The 22,488-nt window shown below is 43.0% G+C and overlaps 1 protein-coding gene across 1 annotated transcript; it reads right to left on the bottom strand.

The window, feature by feature from the left end:
- Positions 1-7,916: 7,916 nt before the first annotated feature.
- LOC115167879 (homeobox protein Hox-D3a-like) lies at positions 7,917-11,036 on the bottom strand. The gene is made up of 3 exons (XM_029722594.1): positions 10,927-11,036; positions 10,385-10,706; positions 7,917-8,925 (listed from the first exon to the last, which is right to left on the bottom strand). The coding sequence occupies exons 2-3, from the start codon at positions 10,437-10,439 to the stop codon at positions 8,213-8,215; spliced, it is 768 nt and encodes a 255-aa protein (XP_029578454.1). The 5' UTR covers positions 10,440-10,706; positions 10,927-11,036; the 3' UTR covers positions 7,917-8,212.
- Positions 11,037-22,488: the final 11,452 nt, after the last annotated feature.

The raw sequence follows: 22,488 nt of genomic DNA, 5'->3' as shown, positions 1-22,488 counted from the left end.
AACAATCTGGGCTAATGTTAACAATGGAGAAAGAACATTTCCTTTTTTTGTTTTTTTTACAGCTGGAATGAAACCAACCAGCAGCCAATACCACCATCCTAAACCTCTTCTCCCTCTGCAAAATAAATTAACCAACTCACTGCATTATTTAACATCCTGCATGGATCTCAGATTTGGACTTTGCTTCACATGCCTCATTAAAATTCTGCACTCCTACAAAACCCTTCTCAGATGCTATTTGGCGATAAAGTCAAACACCACATGTTGTTCTGGATGGGTAACCTACAATACCTTGTTGTACCCTGTACAATCCATTCCATGTGCCCTTATAACATGCGTATTACATGTTCACATACCTCCATCCTCTTGTTGATGGCATTATTGTCTCTATAGTTGTCATTGGAGGTGAGGTAAACAACGCTATTGGTGAGGTTGTCTATCTCAGACAGCAGGTAGAAAGAATATTGATTGACTGATGCTGCTCATTTGTTTCCTGCTCCAGTCTCTGATCTTTCTGATCTGTCGCCAATAGAGGAGCTGAGCTGCAGAGGCCCAGGGGTCATGGTGGCCATGCCTGGATGGATGGGATTATCTCCTATAGGTTTGTATGGACCCCTCACCCTGTTGACACGGACACACGCACACACGCACACACGCACGCACGCACGCACGCACACACACACACACACACACACACACACACACACACACCTTGCTGACAGTGGTGGTAATGATGCTGCAGGCTGAAGCGTGGTGCCAGTGCTGACACTGACACTGATACGATGAGGCCCTGGTCTAACCCAGGAACACCGTCATAGACTCATTATTTGTCATCTCTCGACCCTGGGAGCGCTGGGAATTAACCGTGCGATGACAGATGACTGTCACCACCAACCTGAGGTCACAGTCGGCCGCTAATGCAGTGTGGGACTGGGCGGTAAAAACTGGGCGACCTATACTGTGGCGGGGATCTCAGTGGGGTCCACAAGATGACAAACAGGAGCAGTAAAAGCCAGCTAGGCGATATACGTGGCGAGGCTCTCAGCAATCTGTACAGTGGGGGTCACTCAGCAGTCATAACCTGAGTTGTAGTCTTTTCCAGGTCAAGGGACAGAGGCACGTTATAGTGAGGGAGAGATTGCAGGGACAGGGGGAGGGGCTCATCTAAGACGTATGTAACCACATTCCCACAGAGAGGATAATAGAGCGAATCACAGCCTACAGCGCTAGCTTGGCATACTCAGACTTCCCAAGAATATATAGATACTAGTGCGCCACCAGAATATGTGTGTATGATGCTTCACAAATCCTAGGAGCCCAGCGAGGCGCTCAGCAGGCGGTCTGCCAAACACCACGACAACAAAGCATCCGTCACCACCGTTCCACAGCCAGCTGCTGTGCACACTTCTCGGTTTCCTTCCGGAGTTCTTACTGGCGGGAAATGAGCAGGGTTCAACATGAAGCGGGAGTGTGTCGTGTGTGTGCGTGTTCACCATAGCAGCACATTGCCATATGCCTCAGTCTTCAGTCTCACACTGCAACGAATGCAGGGAAATAGAATGAGAATGAGAAGACAGCGCATTATACAGCGTTGAAGCTGTATAATAAAGCCATTGGGTCTGTCCATCGTATCTCCTGTCCTTTCTGAACGATCAATGACGATCAACGGGTTGGCATTTAGCCATGATGATTGGTGTGATTACAATTTCATTTAATCGGTCAGATTTGTTCTAGTGGCAGATATACTGTAAATGCCAGTTAGAATACGTTTTTAACCAAATCAATTTGTACAGCATGCGATTCCTCGAGGACTTGAACATTGCTGTAGTGCCAACTGAGCCACACAGGACCACAGCAGAAGTACAGTAAGACTCTCTCTCTCAGTTTGCTCTGTCCTTCCCTCGACTGCCACACTTTTATCGGTGGCTTTACCTTTTCATTGTCACCGATCATCCTTAACTGGGATGTATTTCAAACGTCATTGATCTTTATAGCCGCATGCTTTAATATGACGGTAACAGTTGTCTAGCTAACCAGGAAGTCAAATTCCTGAGAGGGATGAGCAGTACCAGGTGAGTTGTCATCCATCTACCTGAGTGATGCTCTCCCTCGCTCCGTTCCACACCACGGAGCGAACATATAAATACAACCCATAAAGCTGACACAGGAAATTGATACTTAACAAAAAAAGCAGCTGGAAAGGGGCATGAACGGTGTGACGTACTGCTGAGGGGGGGGGGGGGGGGGGGGGGGGGATGAAGGGAGAGAGGGAAGGGGGGAGGGGGAGAGAGAGAGAGCGAAAGAGAGAGTGTAAAGGCTGATGATAAGGTTAACGGTTGTAAAATGTACTTGATTGGCTAAAGGCCACCTGGGAAGTTCAGTGTCTTGTTTATCATCGGAGGAATAGAGTATAATGCATTTATAATACCTGTAATACCTACTTGTTGGCCTAAAATAAGCCAAATGAAAATATAACAACGCAGACAAGAGAGGGTCACCAAGAATGATCTCACATTGAACGTTTTATGGGCAGTCTGTCTTTGTTTATGTGACCACCAATTGTCAAAAAACATCATCTATGATCTGGTTTGGATTACTAGTCTGCTGGGATCTGACCTCGAATGTATAATGTAATGAATTCTCAACCCTGGATTCTGTTCCATATTCTGCAATGACACTGAGAGTGTTTGTAGTGGCATGGCTTAGTGTGGTGCGTGTGGTTTTTAATGTCTAAAAGCTGACTGTTTAGGATGGAGCAGAGCAGAACAAGCAGAGCTCTTCAGATGCCGGGCCAGGCCTCATTTAATGCTCTGTATTACGACCATAAATCACGTCTGCTCACACAGCACACACAAGAATGCAAAGAATCCAGCACTGCTGCCTGCAATTTAGTCCCTCTCTCTCTCTCGCTCTCTCTCTCACTCAGTCTCTCGCCGGCTGGTTTTCTTTCTCCTCTCCTCTCTCCTCTCTAATCTATTCTCCGTCTGTCTCTCTGTCTCTGTCTTTCTTTCTTTCTCTCTTTCTCTCTCTCTCCCTCTCTGATTTATATTGAGTATGCATCTTCTGTTTTGTGTCCTGATTCAATCGTTTTCATCACACTGTACCTTTGATCTTAGACAGACTGCATTGTCGAGTCCAGAGGGTTCCAGGTCATAAATATCTGATGATAACACTGCTGGCATTTACCGTATAATCTCTGTCTCTCTGTCTCTGTCTGTCTCTCTGTCTCTCTGTCTCTCTCAGTCTGTCTCTCGGTCTATCTCTGTCTCTCTCTCTCTCTGTCTCTCTGTCTCTCTCTCTCTCTGTCTCTCTGTCTCTCTGTCTCTCTCTGTCTGTCTCTCGGTCTCTCTCTGTCTGTCTCTCGGTCTCTCTCTATCTCTGTCTCTCTCTCTCTCTCTGTCTGTCTCTCGGTCTCTCTCTATCTCTGTCTCTGTCTCTCTCTGTCTCTCTCTGTCTCTCTCTCTCTCTGTCTGTCTCTCTCTCTCTCTGTGTGTCTCTCTCTGTGTGTCTCTCTCTGTGTGTCTCTCTGTCTCTCTCTGTCTGTCTCTCGGTCTCTCTCTGTCTGTCTCTCGGTCTCTCTCTATCTCTGTCTCTGTCTCTCTCTCTCTGTCTCTCTCTCTCTCTCTCTCTCTCTCTCTGTCTGTCTCTCTCTCTCTCTCTCTCTCTCTCTCTCTCTCTGTGTCTCTGTGTCTCTCTCTCTCTCTCTCTCTCTCTGTCTCTCTCTCTCTCTCTGTGTCTCTCTCTCTCTCTCTCTCTCTGTGTCTCTCTCTCTCTCTCTCTCTGTCTCTCTCTCTCTCTCTCTCTCTCTGTCTCTCTCTCTCTCTGTGTCTCTCTCTCTCTCTCTCTCTCTCTCTCTCTCTCTCTCTGTGTCTCTCTCTCTCTCTCTCTCTCAGTCTGTAACGACAAGTAGAAAGCGTGGCTTATAGTCCTACTAGACGCTGTAAACTAGGGTGCCGAGCCATGCAACAAACACATCCTCTGAGAACGAAGGGGCTCCAACCCTGCTTCAAATAAGCAATTGAAAAGGAGAGGGTTTAGACTGAAAGGGAGGCGGCATCAGCCCTTGTCAAGATGTCTGGTGGGTTGAGAGCCTGTGGTTGGACGGCTGGAAACACTGCCTCGTCTCCATGATTAATGTAGGGTAAATAGGAGGCAGGAGCCAGGGAAAGTGGTGCCTAGAGATTGTGTAACATGAAAACATAATATCACAGAGTTTTTTATTGAATCTATTCCACAGTATGGGCTAATTTCATTACAAAACTTGTTTTCCAGAAGTAGAATGCGCTCTTTAATCTCAATAAAATGCTGTTGGAGAATGAAGTCATTCTAATAAAAAATGAATAAAGATAATGATTCCACTGAGATTGATTTCCCACAAATGCATTTATTAAACATCTCATTAATCAAGAACAGTATCAAATACGTTTTTTTTTTTAAAGCTATGATCCTTAGTTTCTGCATCCAGTTTTAATTTATAGATTAATGACATATACCCGTTGATTCTTGAAGAATATAACTTATAACCTCATGAGCTTAGTTCAACAGTCGTACCCCATCAAAACACATCAGAACACAAAGTATAAGCTTGTTTTAATCCAATGTTTGTCAACAATGTAAATGTAAACAAACACTGTATAGCCTCAAAACATGGTTAAAACTATACATTTGAAATCATGGATGGTCCGTCCTTGCATCCATAGCGCCGTCTATGAATTTGAGAGTGGTTACATCTCTCCAGCCCCATCCCTTAGCGTTTTTAGCGAAACAGGGACAGGGAGACACTTTGATATTGTTTTAAGGAAGGATTCTAGCTTCAACACAAACACATCTATAACAAAAAAAGAACTTCATTCAATATGAACATATACTTCTGTGTTTTCACTCTTACACAACTCACACAAACAAACAGCTATTTAATGATAAGAACACAAAACATGGCCTAACACAACGACACCTACAGCCGAAGTAATATTGCTTTCTCTCTGATGTACAGATATGGCCGCTACAAATATTTGACACATTAGGAGCTCTTGAAAAAAACAAAACTGATCGCTAGTACGTTACGCTACTTACAGGATCATTCTGGAGGCGAAAGAAACGCACACCTGTTCAGGAGAGGTGCTGGCTAGCGGAGTAGAACATCTGTTTAGGCGAGGTGCTGGCTAGCGGAGTAGAACACCTGTTCAGGCGAGGTGCTGGCTAGCGGAGTAGAACACCTGTTTAGGAGAGGTGCTGGCTAGCGGAGTAGAACACCTGTTTAGGAGAGGTGCTGGCTAGCGGAGTAGAACACCTGTTCAGGAGAGGTGCTGGCTAGCGGAGTAGAACACCTGTTTAGGCGAGGTGCTGGCTAGTGGAGTAGAACACCTGTTTAGGAGAGGTGCTGGCTAGCGGAGTAGAACACCTGTTTAGGAGAGGTGCTGGCTAGCGGAGTAGAACAACTGTTTAGGAGAGGTGCTGGCTAGCGGAGTAGAACACCTGTTTAGGCGAGGTGCTGGCTAGCGGAGTAGAACACCTGTTTAGGAGAGGTGCTGGTTAGTGGAATAGAACACCTGTTTAGGAGAGGTGCTGGCTAGCGGAGTAGAACACCTGTTTAGGCGAGGTGCTGGCTAGCGGAGTAGAACACCTGTTTAGGAGAGGTGCTGGCTAGTGGAATAGAACACCTGTTTAGGAGAGGTGCTGGCTAGCGGAGTAGAACACCTGTTTAGGCGAGGTGCTGGCTAGCAGAGTAGAACACCTGTTTAGGAGAGGTGCTGGCTAGTGGAATAGAACACCTGTTTAGGCGAGGTGCTGGCTAGCAGAGTAGAACACCTGTTTAGGTGAGGTGCTGGCTAGCGGAGTAGAACACCTGTTTAGGAAAGGTGCTGGCTAGCGGAGTAGAACACCTGTTTAGTAGAGGTGCTGGCTAGCGGAGTAGAACACCTGTTTAGGAGAGGTGCTGGCTAGTGGAATAGAACACCTGTTTAGGAGAGGTGCTGGCTAGCGGAGTAGAACACCTGTTTAGGAGAGGTGCTGGCTAGTGGAATAGAACACCTGTTTAGGCGAGGTGCTGGCTAGCGGAGTAGAACACCTGTTTAGGAGAGGTGCTGGCTAGCGGAGTAGAACACCTGTTTAGGAGAGGTGCTGGCTAGTGGAATAGAACACCTGTTTAGGCGAGGTGCTGGCTAGCGGAGTAGAACACCTGTTTAGGAGAGGTGCTGGCTAGCGGAGTAGAACACCTGTTTAGGAGAGGTGCTGGCTAGCGGAGTAGAACACCTGTTTAGGAGAGGTGCTGGCTAGCGGAGTAGAACACCTGTTTAGGAGAGGTGCTGGCTAGCGGAGTAGAACACCTGTTTAGGCGAGGTGCTGGCTAGTGGAATAGAACACCTGTTTAGGAGAGGTGCTGGCTAGCGGAGTAGAACACCTGTTTAGGAGAGGTGCTGGCTAGCGGAGTAGAACACCTGTTTAGGAGAGGTGCTGGCTAGCGGAGTAGAACACCTGTTCAGGCGAGGTGCTGGCTAGCAGAGTAGAACACCTGTTCAGGCGAGGTGCTGGCTAGCGGAGTAGAACACCTGTTTAGGAGAGGTGCTGGCTAGCGGAGTAGAACACCTGTTTAGGAGAGGTGCTGGCTAGCGGAGTAGAACACCTCTTCAGGCGAGGTGCTGGCTAGCAGAGTAGAACACCTGTTTAGGAGAGATGCTGGCTAGCGGAGTAGAACACCTGTTTAGGAGAGGTGCTGGCTAGCGGAGTAGAACACCTGTTTAGGCGAGGTGCTGGCTAGCGGAGTAGAACACCTGTTTAGGAGAGGTGCTGGCTAGCAGAGTAGAACACCTGTTTAGGAGAGGTGCTGGCTAGCAGAGTAGAACACCTGTTTAGGAGAGGTGCTGGCTAGCAGAGTAGAACACCTGTTCAGGCGAGGTGCTGGCTAGTGGAGTAGAACACCTGTTTAGGTGAGGTGCTGGCTAGCAGAGTAGAACACCTGTTTAGGAGAGGTGCTGGCTAGCAGAGTAGAACACCTGTTTAGGAGAGGTGCTGGCTAGCAGAGTAGAACACCTGTTTAGGAGAGGTGCTGGCTAGCAGAGTAGAACACCTGTTCAGGCGAGGTGCTGGCTAGTGGAGTAGAACACCTGTTTAGGTGAGGTGCTGGCTAGCGGAGTAGAACACCTGTTTAGGAGAGGTGCTGGCTAGCAGAGTAGAACACCTGTTTAGGTGAGGTGCTGGCTAGTGGAGTAGAACACCTGTTCAGGCGAGGTGCTGGCTAGCGGAGTAGAACACCTGTTTAGGCGAGGTGCTGGCTAGCGGAGTAGAACACCTGTTTAGGTGAGGTGCTGGCTAGCGGAGTAGAACACCTGTTTAGGAGAGGTGCTGGCTAGTGGAATAGAACACCTGTTTAGGCGAGGTGCTGGCTAGCGGAGTAGAACACCTGTTTAGGAGAGGTGCTGTCTAGCGGAGTAGAACACCTGTTTAGGCGAGGTGCTGGCTAGCGGAGTAGAACACCTGTTTAGGCGAGGTGCTGGCTAGCGGAGTAGAACAACTGTTTAGGAGAGGTGCTGGCTAGCGGAGTAGAACACCTGTTTAGGAGAGGTGCTGGCTAGAGGAGTAGAACACCTGTTTAGGAGAGGTGCTGGCTAGCAGAGTAGAACACCTGTTTAGGCGAGGTGCTGGCTAGCGGAGTAGAACACTTGAAAAATGAACGGAGAGCCTCACACTCTGGGAGGCCAGATGCAATAATTGAATAACCGACGTTTCGACAGACAAACTGTCTTCGTTGGGGTCATTACGTGATCATAACATAACACGTGATACCTATACCGCAAAGTCAAATTCCTTCCTCTCTGATTTAAATAGACGACAAGCACAAGCCAATTACATGACACATGAAAATACAAAACGGATTGATAATGTGTTCAAAACATGCATTTGACATGCAAAACAGTAGCAGAATGTCTTTGAGGATTTTATTGCTTATGTAAATCATGTCAATTTTGAGAAAAAGAGAACATTTTGCCACAAGGTGTAACATCAACAGAGGGAGCAGTAGTGGTCGCTTTTGGACTAGAAACCTAGAAGGATACTGGAAACCCTATAGGTAATACATCTGCATTCTTCAGTGAGCCACGATCAGAAAGATGAAAGAAAGCTAGCCTCCACAATGCTGCTTTGATTGAATTGACCACCGATACACACACAAATGACTGAAAGTCTAGGCGTTTAGGTTTGTGGCGTAGGCCTGCTCTTACAGGTGAGTAAGTGTAGGGGGTTCTAGGTCTAAGAGGCATCCTCTGCACCTGAAATATGCACTGATGTCGCTGTCAACATAAGAGGATAGGTGCCCTGGGCTGAGTTTGGAGAGACCTGTGCACAAACATCCACTGTCTACAACCGTAAGGTCTGACTGCAGACTATCAGAGGGAAGCGCAGTTCCGGTGGTGAGCTGGGGAAGGTCCATGGGAGTAACACATAAACAGTCACTGGTGTTGACCTTACTGTGAGAACCCGACGCAGGGGTACAATCATAATTAACCAGGAGAAGGTTTGGAGATCGAGTCCCTCTCACCAGACAAGCACTTCTGAATCCCGAGTACCCAACTCCAACAGAGGACCTTGGGCTGAGGGATGGCATGTGTGTGGCGGTAGAGAGGGACGGCGACGGTGTCTCAGTCGCTGTCCCTCTGTCCTCCTTATGATCCTTCTTGTATTTCATGCGTCGGTTCTGGAACCAGATCTTGATCTGCCGGTCTGTGAGCCTCAGGCCCGCAGCCATCTCCAGCCTGCGTGGTCGACAAAGGTAGGGGCTGAAGTGAAACTCCTTTTCCAGCTCCACTAGCTGAGTACTGGTGAACGCCGTCCTCGCTCGCCTCCCTCTGTCTCTACCTCTGTCTCTGTCTCCGCCTCGCCCTCCATCTCTTCCTCTACTTGGGAGACCACCAGCCTCGTTACGACTGCACACTGAATCACGTGGGGAAATGACAAAAGGAACATGTAAAGGAGCAGTCAATTAAAAGTCAGCGAGCGGACACCCAGGCGAGCTTCCGCCTAGCTCGCGTAAAAAGGGAAAAGCTTAACTGAGGGACTTCGGAATCCTAATAGGCATCTTGTAAAGTGTCCTGGGATAAAGTGTATTTTCTGGAGTCAATTAACCTTTTACTGCAGTGGGCTAAATCAGGGTCATAGTGTTTCTTGGTAGTCTTAAACACATCTACTTTGAAACAAAAGTACACACCTCACACACATGGTTATGGACTTAAGAAAAGAAGACACCTGCACCATGTCAGATATAGAGTTGAAATGTATTACATTTTGAGTTTGTATACCAATATTACACTTTATATACGTCACAGAAGACTGAATTATAACAACACTATTTGACATAGAAACCACCGGATTTACGTTGTTTAAAAAAAACATTTTTTTTTTTATTAATGATGAAATTATGATAAATATTAATAACATTCCACTCATGACGCCAAAGAGGGGACTTTGGGTCATTGACTGCAGGAAAGGGCTCATGGCTCATGAAAGGGTTCATGACTAACCCAAGAGAGACCTGTCACATGGGCCTAAGAGAGAAACACATCTATACCTTGCTGATAATGTACTGCAAGTGTCTGAGACATAACACAGGGACCAGTTACAGCTTGTCTCAGATGGTGGTGTTTTGAGAAAGTTGGTTTAAGGGAATCGTCTTACGCATTAATCAAATCTACAGACGGCAGTAGTGTACCTGTCAACTCAATCACTTAAAGAGTGCCTTGGGACCCCCGCTGGAAACAACCACCTTCAGAGTGTCAGATGTGCCACAACAATCCTATCAGTAACTATTGTATTCAGGGTTTCAAGTCCCAGTTTACACCTGGATATCTGACCTACTTAGGAGGAAATGATCATGTGATAGCATTGAGAACTAACATAAGGAGTTGTTCAAACGTAGTATTCAAATTTCTGCAAATGTAACACAGACATATATATGTGTATATACACTCTTAGAAAAGGAGGGTGGGAGAACCCTTTCTGGAACCAAAAAGGGTTCTTCAAAGGGTTCTCCTGTGGTGACAACTGAAGAACCCCTTTAGGTTCTAAAAAGCACTTTTTTTCTCCTAAAAGTGTAGGTACAGCATAATTCTGGTCAATAAAAAGAGAATTATAGGCAACATCTAAACTCTAAATTACGTCAATAAAGGTTAAAAGAAGAACTACTGCCTAATACTTATTCTTTCTATGTTAATATGTGAGCAAGTCATGACTCACAAATGTCCTTTTGGCACCAAAATTAGAACGTGTGCAATGTTCTGATAAAATACGTTTGAAGACTAGGTAAATGCAGATATAGGCTAGGGTAATATGGACAGTCATATGCACATTCATCATTATGACACTGTACTATATTAAAATATTATATTATATTTACCTAATTCGTTGGAGTCAGATGCACTCTGGTTTAGGTCATGCCGAGTTTCTCTCATCCAGGGGAAGAGATGCCTCGGTGAGAGGAAGTAAGTGGATGCACTGCACCTCTTGCCTCTGACGCCTGCTTTGCCCTTGGCATGGCGGGTATCCACCGGGTCCGGGGTGCCCCATAACGGGTCAGTCGGGTACGGCGTACAGCTGATACAAGCAGAAGAGGTGACTGAACGCTGGAAGAGTGGAATCTCTCGGAATTGTGGCGCGTGGCCTCCTTCACTGTGTCCGGTGCCGTATCCAGCAGGTTCGGTTGCAGTGTTGTGTTCGTCCTGTAGATGACATGGGAGAAGGGACTGGTGCTGGTCCATAGACCTAGCAGGGTGCACTTCATCAAATTCACTCTGATAAATAGAACTATGGGTACGCCCTGAATGTTGGGAAGGTATGCACTTTTGCATGTTAAATATATAGCTTTACAACGAACGTAAATGTAAAAGCTTTATGCAGAAGACTTTGAATAAGCTTTAAGACTGTATTGAATAATATTACCAGAGGGGTAAACCGTGAAGTCACGTGGGGCCGTCCTCCAATAGTCGCGCGCTGGAGTTGCAAACCGTCCGAAAGGAACTTAATCGCGCTGGAGGAACCCGTTCGGATTCTTCAGGCAGCATTGCAATAAGCACGGGTTTCTTCACCTATGGATGAAAACAATTCATTAGTGTATGAAAAGTATGAGAGGACTAGCAGTGTATGTATGCAGTTTTAGAACGCGAGAGAGGGGAAGATGGAGGGAGAGAGAGAGGGAGCTAGAGAGAGAGAGAGAGAGAGAGTGAGTGAGTGAGTGAGTAAGAGAGAAAGACAGAAAAAGAGGCACGCACTGAACGCATCATTTGGAACTAAATATCTATTCGTTTTTTTTTATTTACAGAGTACCAGTACCAGGAAGAATTCGAACGGAAATCCAGCGCAATGAAAGTTGCTTCGTTTTTTAAAACGTTCCTGGTAGGTTATATCAATGCTCCTTGTTGGAAACTATTGAACAAGTAATATGTTAGCCTACTCGGATAATATCAATGCTATCGCAAGATATACAAAAAAAAATGACATTTGACTAAACGTGGAATTTTCCTGAATGTGTTATTGTAACATGAGTGTGCTGTTTGTTGAAGTGTTATTACTATATTAAAAATATGAGGACCAACCATTGTGAATGGTATTCCTCTGGATATACAAAGCTTGGGCTTAAAACTCTACTTTTGTCTATTTACTTTATTCCATTTGCTTGTGAATATGCATTCAGTTCATAGTAGTTGTATGCTAATACACTCAGTGAGGGAACTCACCGAGTTAGTAGTGCACTTATCTAGTGAGATAAAGGACTTCTAGAATAGATTCGAATAGAGTCAATGGGAGTGGTCAAACAAAGGGTTTGACAATCATTGCCACACAAAGAGAATGAGAAGACCGCAAAAGAATATAGAAAATAGTAGTATTGTTTTACCTCAAATGTCTGGCTACCTGCGATTACTAATCAATATTCACGTGGATGTGTTTTGCTCTGCCAAACAACATTCATATTACAGAGTATTTTTCGATTGATGAAAACCCGTGTGTATGGACGGACAGACAAAGAGGGAGGCAAATGTCTGGCTGGGCTACTACTGTACGTTATACGAACTCAACGCTAAAACCAAAGCAATAGTCTATGGACCTCAGGAAGTTGTTAGTCGTTTAACTTGCAGGTGTGATGTTGCAGTAATATTTAGGCCAACGTAAATATTATTATAAAAAATAGACTATATAGCTAGCTATAAATACCCTACACAAACAAGCATGGGCTACAGCAGAGCCGTGCAGAGATAGGACTCTGGTGGCTTTAAAGTGTACGTGGACTAAGGATGATATTATCTCAAAATGTTGATTAGATTCTAGGCCTACAATAATATATTTTCACTAGTATTTCTATAGTATAATACAACAAATCTGTTGAGGAGAATCCTCAATAGAGGTCTTCCAGCAGCACGGTGATGGATGATGCACTCTGGATCGCCTAGCCGGGACGACCCAGCATCTTCATAGCACCACTCTGATTTAATCCCTCTTCCGTTTACCCTCCTTCTAGCCTCGCCACAAGGGTAACCTCACTCCCTGATTCATATCCTCCATTCGCACGTCACACACTCACTCCAATAAGTTATTTGAACATGAACATGAGCACATCATGTTCTCAATGTTGTAGGCTAAAACGATTAAAGGACATTTTTGACGGGATCATTTAGAATAACGGAGCAACAAGAATAGCACGCGAGTAGAGATAGGATTTCCGGCAACATCAAATGTTCATGGAGAGCATGCAAGTGATAATCAGGATAAACAAAATACTCCACTTGAATTTCAGCTAAATCGAGTTATGGGTCATAGTCATATCCTAGTCATGTTCACAGCCTCATAGTAATGAGAGCCTTTTCAGAATCATATAGGAGATTGGGACAAACAAGGAGACCATCTCTTAAAACGTTAACAATAAGACGTGTGGACATACAAAAAAAAAAGATATATATTCGCATGTATTTACCATATTAGGCCAACATTAAAATAGGCTACCTCAGCAGACCCTCCTCATGCCCTTAACCTTTCCAATTATTCTTCCTAAATCCTTCTTGTTTTAAGAGCGACTTGTTATTTAGAGTACAGTGAATTGCTGTGACAGAACTTGTCAGATAGAGGTATTCAGTGTGCACATAGCAGGGTTCGCATTGGTGCCATTTAGGCGACATGACATATGACTTGGTCGGTGTGCGGTGAACGCGAGACGATTCATTTCAACCTGGGATACAGATACTAATAAGGGAACTCAATAGGCCTATTTGAGCTTCATGTGCATTTAATCCACTTTTTCATTTCCCTCACCCATGATCAATTTCGATATGTAGGCTACACATACTCGGTATAGTATTAGGATTCGGATAATTATAAGGATAACATTATTATTATTATTATTATTATTATTATTATTACCATCATATTGTGTACCTGTAACGTCTGGCACTAATTTTAGCTGGGAATGAGAAATGAGGGTAAAGGAATTCAATTCCGTTTGTTTTCTTTGTTTCAAATCGTTGAACACTCGGCTGTATTGGATATAGAATAGAATCTGTGATATACTATCTCAGCAAGAACATAATTTAGCTCCTCCGTGCGCCTACACCACGATTCTCCGTGAACTCTGGTTGAACCGCCCAAGTGGCAATAAATCATTTTTCTCTGTCTGCACAAAAGCGCGCGCCAGTCCCTCTGGGTGTGAACCACTTTTTCTTGGCTTGGTGGCTGACACAAACAGCCGAGGAAACATTGAAAAAGTTTCGTAACGATTGAGGATTTTAACATACAATATATCTTAACTCACAGCATATAGCATTTCCACTAATGTAGGCTTTTTCGTGTTGACATGGCTACCATGTAGGCCTAGCACGTGCAGCAAAATTCCTAACCCCTTTGTTCCAAAAACACTGTTCTCTACACTGCTCTTCTCAACAAAAAGCATCCATGCCAATAATGCATTTTCGGCGGACAGAGCTCCAGTCGGGCAGAGAAGAGGAGACAGAGAGCTCGTGGAAGGACGTTAATGGGCAGAGGATGTTGTCGGTTAAAACGGTGCATACAAATGGACCTGTCTCGGCGGAGCACGCGGGAGATTTATTGGCCCGGTGCCCTACATTTCTGTAAACAATTCAGAGTGAAATGAAAGGACCGGAGACTTTGCTGAGCACTGCACACTTCATACATGAGGAATAGGTAAAAGACACACATTGTCATTTTCCTTTCTTCCCAAAACATGTGTTAATGTATTGACCTATATGAATAGGCCATTTACATGCAATACACTTAGAAAAAACGGTTCCTTATAGAACCCTGCATGGCGCCATTTATGAATAATGGCTACTACCATTAAACAGCAATATTTTGAGCTAAGAATATAATTTAATAAACAATTAAATAAAGCACAAAAGTATAACAGCATAGGTTTTTATAATGTATTGTCATTATTTGCAAAAATAGTTCGGAAATATGTGGCTCAGTTGGTAGAGCAAGGTGTTTGCAATGCCAGCATGGTGTGTGCAACCCCAGGGTTGTGGGTTTGATTCCCATGGGGGGCCAGTACAAAAAAAAAATGTATGAAATGTATGCATTCACTACTGTAAGTCCAGAGCGTCTGCTAAATGACTAAAATGTAATGCATTGGTGGCCAGGCAGGTATCACTTTGTTTGAATGATGGCCTAAGTCAACTCTGGCTGACTTCTTTACAATACAATACAATAAAATATCCATTAGTTAGAGTGAACATCAAAAATGGGTCATCTGCTCCCATCTCAACCCCCCAAACCTCACACATACAGCTGAGGTCGGAAGTTTACATACACTTAGGTTGGAGTCATTAAAACTCATTTTTCAACCACTCCACAAATTTCTTGTTAACAAACTATAGTTTTGGCAAGTCGCTTAGGACATCTACTTTGTGCATGACACAAGTAATTTTTCCAACAATTGTTTACAGACGGATTATTTCACTTATAATTCACTGTATCACAATTCCAGTGGGTCAGAAGTTTACATACACTAAGTTGACTGTGCCTTTAAACAGCTTGGAAAATTACAGAAAATGATGTCATGGCTTTAGAAGCTTCTGATAGGCTAATTGACATAATTTGAGTCAATTGGAGGTGTACCTGTGGATGTATTGCAAGGCCTACCTTCAAACTCAGTGCCTCTTTGCTTGACATCATGGGAAAATCAAAAGACATCTGCCAAGACCTCAGAAAAGAATTGTAGACCTCCACAAGTCTGGTTTATCCTTGGGAGCAATTTCCAAATGCCTGTAGGTACCACGTTCATCTGTACAAACAATAGTACGCAAGTATAAACACCATGGGACCACGCAGCCATCATACCACTCAGGAAGGAGACGTGTTCTGTCTCCTAGAGATGAACGTACTTTGGTGCAAAAAGTGCAAATCAATCCCAGAACAACAGCAAAGGACCTTGTGAAGATGCTGTAGGAAACAGGTACAAAAGTATCTACATCTACAGTAAAACAAGTCCTATATCGACATAACCTGAAAGGCCGCTCAGCAAAGAAGAAGCCACTGCTACAAAACCGCCATAAAAAAGCCAGACTACGGTTTGCAACTGCACATGGGGACAAAGATTGTTCTTTTGGAGAAATGTCCTCTAGTCTGATGAAACAAAAATAGAACTGTTTGGCCATAATGACCATCGTTATGTTTGGAGGAAAAAGGGGGTAGGCTTTCAAGCCGAAGAACACCATCCCAACCGTGAGGCACAGGGGTGGCAGCATCATGTTGTGGGGGTGCTTTGCTGCAGGAGGGACTGGTGCACTTCACAAAATGGATGGCATCAAGAGGAAGGAAAATTATGTGGATATATTGAAGCAACATCTCAAGACATCAGTCTTGGTCGCAAATGGGTCTTCCAAATGGACAATGACCCCAAGCATACTTCTAAAGTTGTGGCAAAATGGCTTAAGGACAACAAAGTCAAGGTATTGGAGTGGCCATCACAAAGCCCTGACCTCAATTCCATTGAAAATTTGTGGGCAGAACTGAAAAAGCATGTGCGAGCGAGGAGGCCTACAAACCTGACTCAGTAACACCAGCTCTGTCAGGAGGAATGGGCCAAAATTCACCCAACTTATTGTGGGAAGCTTGTGGAAGGCTACCCCGAAATGTTTGACCCAAGTTAAACAATATAAAGGCAATAATACCACATACTAATTGCGTGTATATAAACTTCTGACCCACTGGGAATGTGATGAATGAAATAAAAGCTGAAATAAATAATTCTCTCTACTATTATTTTGACATTTCACTTTCTTAAAATAAAGTGGTGATCCTAACTGACCTAAGACAGGGAATTTTTACTAGGATTAAATGTCAGGATTTGTGAAAAACTGAGTTTAAATGTATTTGGCTAAGGTGTATGTAAACTTCCGACTTCAACTGTACAGTTGAGATAAACACAGGTTTACGCGGCTCCCCATGATGGAGAGCATGTTGTGGGGCACAACAGTAGGGTATTGTTTTGAGGATGTGAACCCAGCAGCCCTCCAGTTGTCAGATAAATTCTGCCGTTTTTAAAAAAATCAGCGCCCAGCCCAGGATTTGAACCGGCCACCTTTCAGACCACAGGTCCATCTCCTGCCATAGGTCCAACTCCTTACCCACTGGGTTACCTCCGTGACTCATTACAGAGAAGAAGAAAAAAGGAGCTAAAACATGAGTTCATATTCAGACCTAAACATGAGTTCATCTGCCAACATGAAGCCATAATGCTATGCAGACATACAGTACCAGTCAAAGGTTTGGACACATCTACACACTCAAAGGTTTTTCTTAGATTTGACAATTTTCTACATTGTAGAATAATAGTGAAGACATCAAACTATGAAATAACACATGGAATCATGTAGTAACCAAAAAAGTGTTAAACAAACCAGAATATATTTTATATTTTGGCTTCTTCAAAGTAGCAACTCTTTGTCTTGATGACAGCTTTGCACACTCTTGGCATACTCTCGACCAGCTTCACCTTAAATGCTTTTCCAACAGTCTTGAAGGAGTTCCCACATATGCTGAGCACTTGTTGGCTGCTTTTCCTTCACACTTTTCGTTTCCGTCCAACTCATCCCAAACCATCTCAATTGGGTTGAGGTCGGGTAATTGTGGAGGCCAGGTCATCTGATGCAGCACTCCATCACTCTCCTTCTTGGTAAAATAGCCCTTACACAGCCTGGAGGTGTGTTGGGTCATTGTCCTGTCTCACTAAGCGTAAACCAGATGGGATGGCGTATTGCTGCAGAATGCTGTGGTAGCCACATGCTGGTTAAGTATGCCTTGAATTCTATATAAATCACAGACAGTGTCACCAGCAAAGCACCCCCACAGCATCACACCTCCTCCATGCTTCACAGTAGTAACTACACATGCAGAGATCATCCGTTGACCTACTCTGCACGGTGGCTGGAACCAAAAATCTCAAATTTGGACTCATTCGACCAAAGGACAGATTTTTCACCAGTCCAAAGTCCATTGCTAGTGGTTCTTGGCCCAAGCAAGTCTCTTCTTCTTATTGTTGGTTTCTTTAGTAGTGGTTTCTTTGCAGAAATTCAACCATGAATGCCTGATTCACACAGACTCCTCTGAACATGTTGAGATGTTGAGATGTGTCTGTTACTTGAACTCTGTGAAGCATTTATTTGGGATACAATTTCTGAGGCTGGTTACTCTAATTTTGATGTTTTTTAACCTTTATTTAACTAGGCAAGTCAGTTAAGAACAAATTGTTATTTTCAATGACAGCCTAGGAACAGTGGGTTAACTGCCTTGTTCAGGGGCATAACGACAGTCTTTTTTACCTTGTCAGCTCAGGGATTTGATCTTGCAACCTTTTGGTTACAAGTCAAACAATCTAACCACTAGGCTACCTAGGCTACCTACCTGAACTTATCTTCTTCAGCAGCAGTAACTCCTTTCCTGTAGCGGTTCACATGAGAGCCAGTTTCAGCATAGCGCTTGATGGTTTTGCGACTGTACTTGAATAAACGTTAAAGGTTTGTGAAATGTTTCAGATTGACTAACCTTTATGTCTTCAAGTAATGATGGACTGTCGTTTCTCTTTGCTTATTTGAGCTGTTCTTGCCATAATATGGACTTGGTCTTTTACCAAATAGGGCTATCTTCTGTATACCACCCTGACCTTGTCACATACAACTAATTGGCTCAAACACGCTAAGAAGGAAAGAAATTCCACAAATTAACTTTTAACAAGGCACACCTGTTAATTGAAATGCATTCCAGGTGATTACCTCATGAAGCTGGTTGAGAGAATTCCAAGAGTGTGCAAAGCTGCAATCATGGCAAAGGGTGGCTACTTTGAACAATCTTAAATATAAAATATATTTTGATTTGTTTAACACATTTTTGGTTACTACATGATTCCATATGTGTTATTTCATAGTTTAGATGTCTTCACTATTATTCTACAACGTAGAAAATAGTAAAAATAAAGAAAAACCCTTGAATGAGTAGGTGTGTCCAAACTCTTCACCGGTACTGTATAATTATTTTGATGCTATGGAAGAACAACTTACCTGCAGTTGTTGTCAGCAGCAGCCAAAAGAGAGATCCTCTGGCTCTGACAGTTCTGGGTTACTGCCAGACTGAGCAAAACATAGATAGTGTGTTAAAAGTAATTTAATGATTAACGAGGCTATTAAATCAGCAGGACTTATTATACATAATATATTATAAATAATTTATACATGCCTCCTCTCAGTCAGCAACAGTCTTTCTAATGGCTTCATGAAACACAGGCTAGCCCCTTCAATTGACTCCACACGGAAATACTGAACTAAAAGAAACATTTAGCTAATTGCTAATGTCAGGCTGGGTCCGTAGCTCTATTTGGCATACGAAAATGTATTTTATTTGAAAGAGTTAGCTGGCTAGCTTGTAAAGGGACTAATTCAAGTAGCCTAGTTTTTTTCTGTTAGTTAGCTAGCTAGCTTATAAACGTGCTCAAATTCTAATAAAACTATAGACTATAGTTTATCATACGACTTTGGCTTCATATACAGTGTGCTCCAAAAGTATTGGGACAATGCAATTTTTTGTTGTTGTTTTGGCTCTGTACTCCAGCACTTTGGATTTTACAATGACTGAGGTTAAAGTGCAGACTGTCAGCTTTCATTTGATGGTATTTTCAACCATATCAGGTGAATTGTTTCGAAATTACAGCACTTTCTGTTCATAGTCCCCCCATACAGGTATTAAAGTAGTCAAAAGTTTAGTATTTGGTCCCGTATTCCTAGCACGCAATTGTGTTTTGTTTTGGTTGTGTTTCAGATTATTTTGTGCCCAAAAGAAATGAATGATAAATAAGTAAAGGCCCAAGACATTCAAATAACGATTGAAATATTTTCATTAAAAACGTTATTTTGAGGAATGTATTCATACTTTTTCATCCTTCTACAAAATATAATCCCGACACAAATCTAGAGTTACTACCCAAGCTGACTGGTCGTTCTATCGGTTTGGTTGCCAGAGACGCGACCCAGTCGTTAAGTCTTTTTGTTCGGTATCTGTGGACGCGACCCAGTCGTTCGTTCTAAATGTTCTACTGCCATACTGGCTGGCAACAGTCTTATCCCTTGCTTGCTAGCTAGCTAGCTAACTGCGGCTAATTTACAGTCACGTCAAAAAGTGCAGCCAGAATAACAGCAAAGTAGCCACATTAGCATTTGTTTCAGCTGTTTTCTAGTTACATTTATTTGGATACGTCCATAACAATGAGCTAATGAGGCGCGATTTTGCCTGGCATAGAAAATGTGCTCACTTAATCAGGACACTGTTGTTCAGAGGAACTAGCCAACAACACAGCTAACACAATCACCTCAAACTGAAGCTAGAAAGATTGCACACTAGCTGTACTTTGTTTTACCTTTTTTCAATTGACATTTCTTAGTATATATCCATAAAAATGATGCCAGCTGATTTTGACTGGCTGAGAAACACTGCCTGTCTCATTTTTTACATTTAAGTCATTTAGCAGATGCTCTTATCCAGAGTGACTTACAGTAGTGAATGCATACATTTCATGCATTTTTTTGTACTGGCCCCCCGTGGGAATCAAACCCACAACCCTGGCATTGCACACACCATGCTGGCGTGGCAACCACCATGCTCTACCAACTGAGCCACAGGGAACTGTGTCATCCTGACTCCTGAAACCTTCATTACTGTGGGACAGCTGGAGATGAATTTGAATATTGAAACAATGTTGCAAATGTCGGAGAGACTAACAGCAAGGTTTATGCAAATCTCCGCTGTTGAAAAATAAATGTTAGTCAAAAAGAAATGTGAGATAATGTCTCTAAATGCTTTTTATAATGGAGATCAAGTTTATAAATTGCTTGACTGGGCTGATGAGAAAGCATTTTAACGTCATAGATTTAGCCGAAGGCAACTTGTGGAATAGACACCCGCTGGAATGCGGTTTTAACCAATCAGCATTCTGGATTAGACCCAACTATTGTATAAAGAACGTATAGCCTCTTGTTGATTATCCCTTCATGTTATTTTGGAGTCTCTTTTATTGTAAATAAGAATATAATATGTTTCTAAACACTTCTACATTAATGTGGATGACACCATAATTATGGATAGTCCTGAATTAATCGTGAATAACGATGAGTGAGAAAGTTACAGATGCACAAATATCATACCTCAAGACATTCTAACTTCTCACCATTACAATAACAGGGTTGGCTATGATATTTGTGCGTTTGTAACTTTGCTTTTATTAAACACATTATTTCCTCTTGTTTTCTATCTAGCATTTATTCTGCAACAGCACAGGGCTGTATGAACCCTGCTGTTAGCCACTCAGTCCTCGGCAACAATGTTACAAGGAATGAAATAGATTATCTTCCCCTTGCCATAGATAGAGAGCAAACATGTCAGACGTCAGCTAGCTATTTTTCTGACCAGGTGAAGTCATGCAGCTGCATCATTAATATGGATATAAATGCCAAATGGAAAACGAATTAAAAGGGAATGCAGGCTATCATTTCAGAGTTTGATGTGACTGGATTAGCTTTTGTTAGCTGTTCATTTCTAAAACTCCCCATTACACTCTAGGGTAGGGATAGAACCCTCGAGGTTCTTGCCTTCACCAGCGGCTTCACAAAGTATTCACACCCCTTGACCTTTTCCACATTATGTTGTGTCACAGGCTGAATTTAAAATTGATTAAATGTAAATGTATGGGTCACTGGCCCACGTGCAATATCACATAATGTCAAAGTAGAATAATGTTTTTAGAAATGTTTACAAATTAATTAAAAATGAAAAGCTGAAATGTCTTGAGTCAATAAGTAGTCAACCCATTTGTCAGGAGTAAACGTTTGCGTAACAAGTCACATAATAAGTTGCATGGACTCACTCTTTGCAAAAATTTAGTTGAACATGATTTTTATGACTACCTCATCTCTGTACCCCACACATATAATTATCTTCAGTCGAGCAGTGAGTTTCAAACACAGATTCAACCACAAAGACCAGGGAGGTTTTCCAATGCCTCACAAAGAAGGGCACCAATTAGTAAATGGGTAAAAAAGAAAAGAAAACAGACATTGAATATCCTTTTGAGCATGGTAAAGTTATTAATTACACTGTGGATGGTGTATTAACACACCCAGTCACTACAAAGATACAGGCGTCTTTCCTAACTCAGTTGCCAGAAAGTAAAGAAACTTCTCAGGGATTTCAACATGAGGCCAATGGTGACTTTAAAACAGTTACAGAGTTGAATGGCTGTGATAGGAGAAAACTGAGGATGGATCAACAACGTTGTAGTTACTCCACAATATCAAATTAAATGTTATATGTCACATGCACAGAAAACAACAGGTGTAGACCTTACAGTGAAAGAGTGAAAGAGTGAAAGAGTTTTAAGAAAAATACCTAAAGAAAAATAAGAAATAAAGGTAACAAATAATTAAAGAGCAGCAGTAAAATAACAATAGCGAGGCTATATACAGGCGGTACCGGTACAGAGTCAATGTGCGGGGGCACCGGTTAGTCGAGGTTATTGAGGTAGTACAGTTGAAGTCGGAAGTTTACATACACTTAGGTTGGAGGCATTAAAACTCGTTTTTCAACCACTCCACAAATGTCTTGTTAACAAACGATAGTTTTGGCAAGTCGGTTAGGACATCTACTTTGTGCATGACACAAGTCATTTTTCCAACAATTGTTTACAGACAGATTATTTCACTTATAATTCAGTGTATCACAATTCCAGTGGGTCAGAAGTTTACATACACTAAGTTGACTGTGCCTTTAAACAGCTTGGAAAATTCCAGAAAATTATGTCATGGCTTTAGAAGCTTCTGATAGGCTAATTGACATCATCTGAGTCAACATCCACAGGTACACCTCACCTGTGGATGAATTGCAAGACCTACCTTCAAACTCAGTGCCTCTTTGCTTGACATCATGGGAAAATCAAAAGAAATCTGCCAAGACCTCAGA

The sequence above is a fragment of the Salmo trutta genome, chromosome 30 (genome assembly GCF_901001165.1).
Source record: "Salmo trutta chromosome 30, fSalTru1.1, whole genome shotgun sequence".
Taxonomy (NCBI): domain Eukaryota; kingdom Metazoa; phylum Chordata; class Actinopteri; order Salmoniformes; family Salmonidae; genus Salmo; species Salmo trutta.
This window is presented reverse-complemented; position numbering and strand designations above follow the sequence as displayed.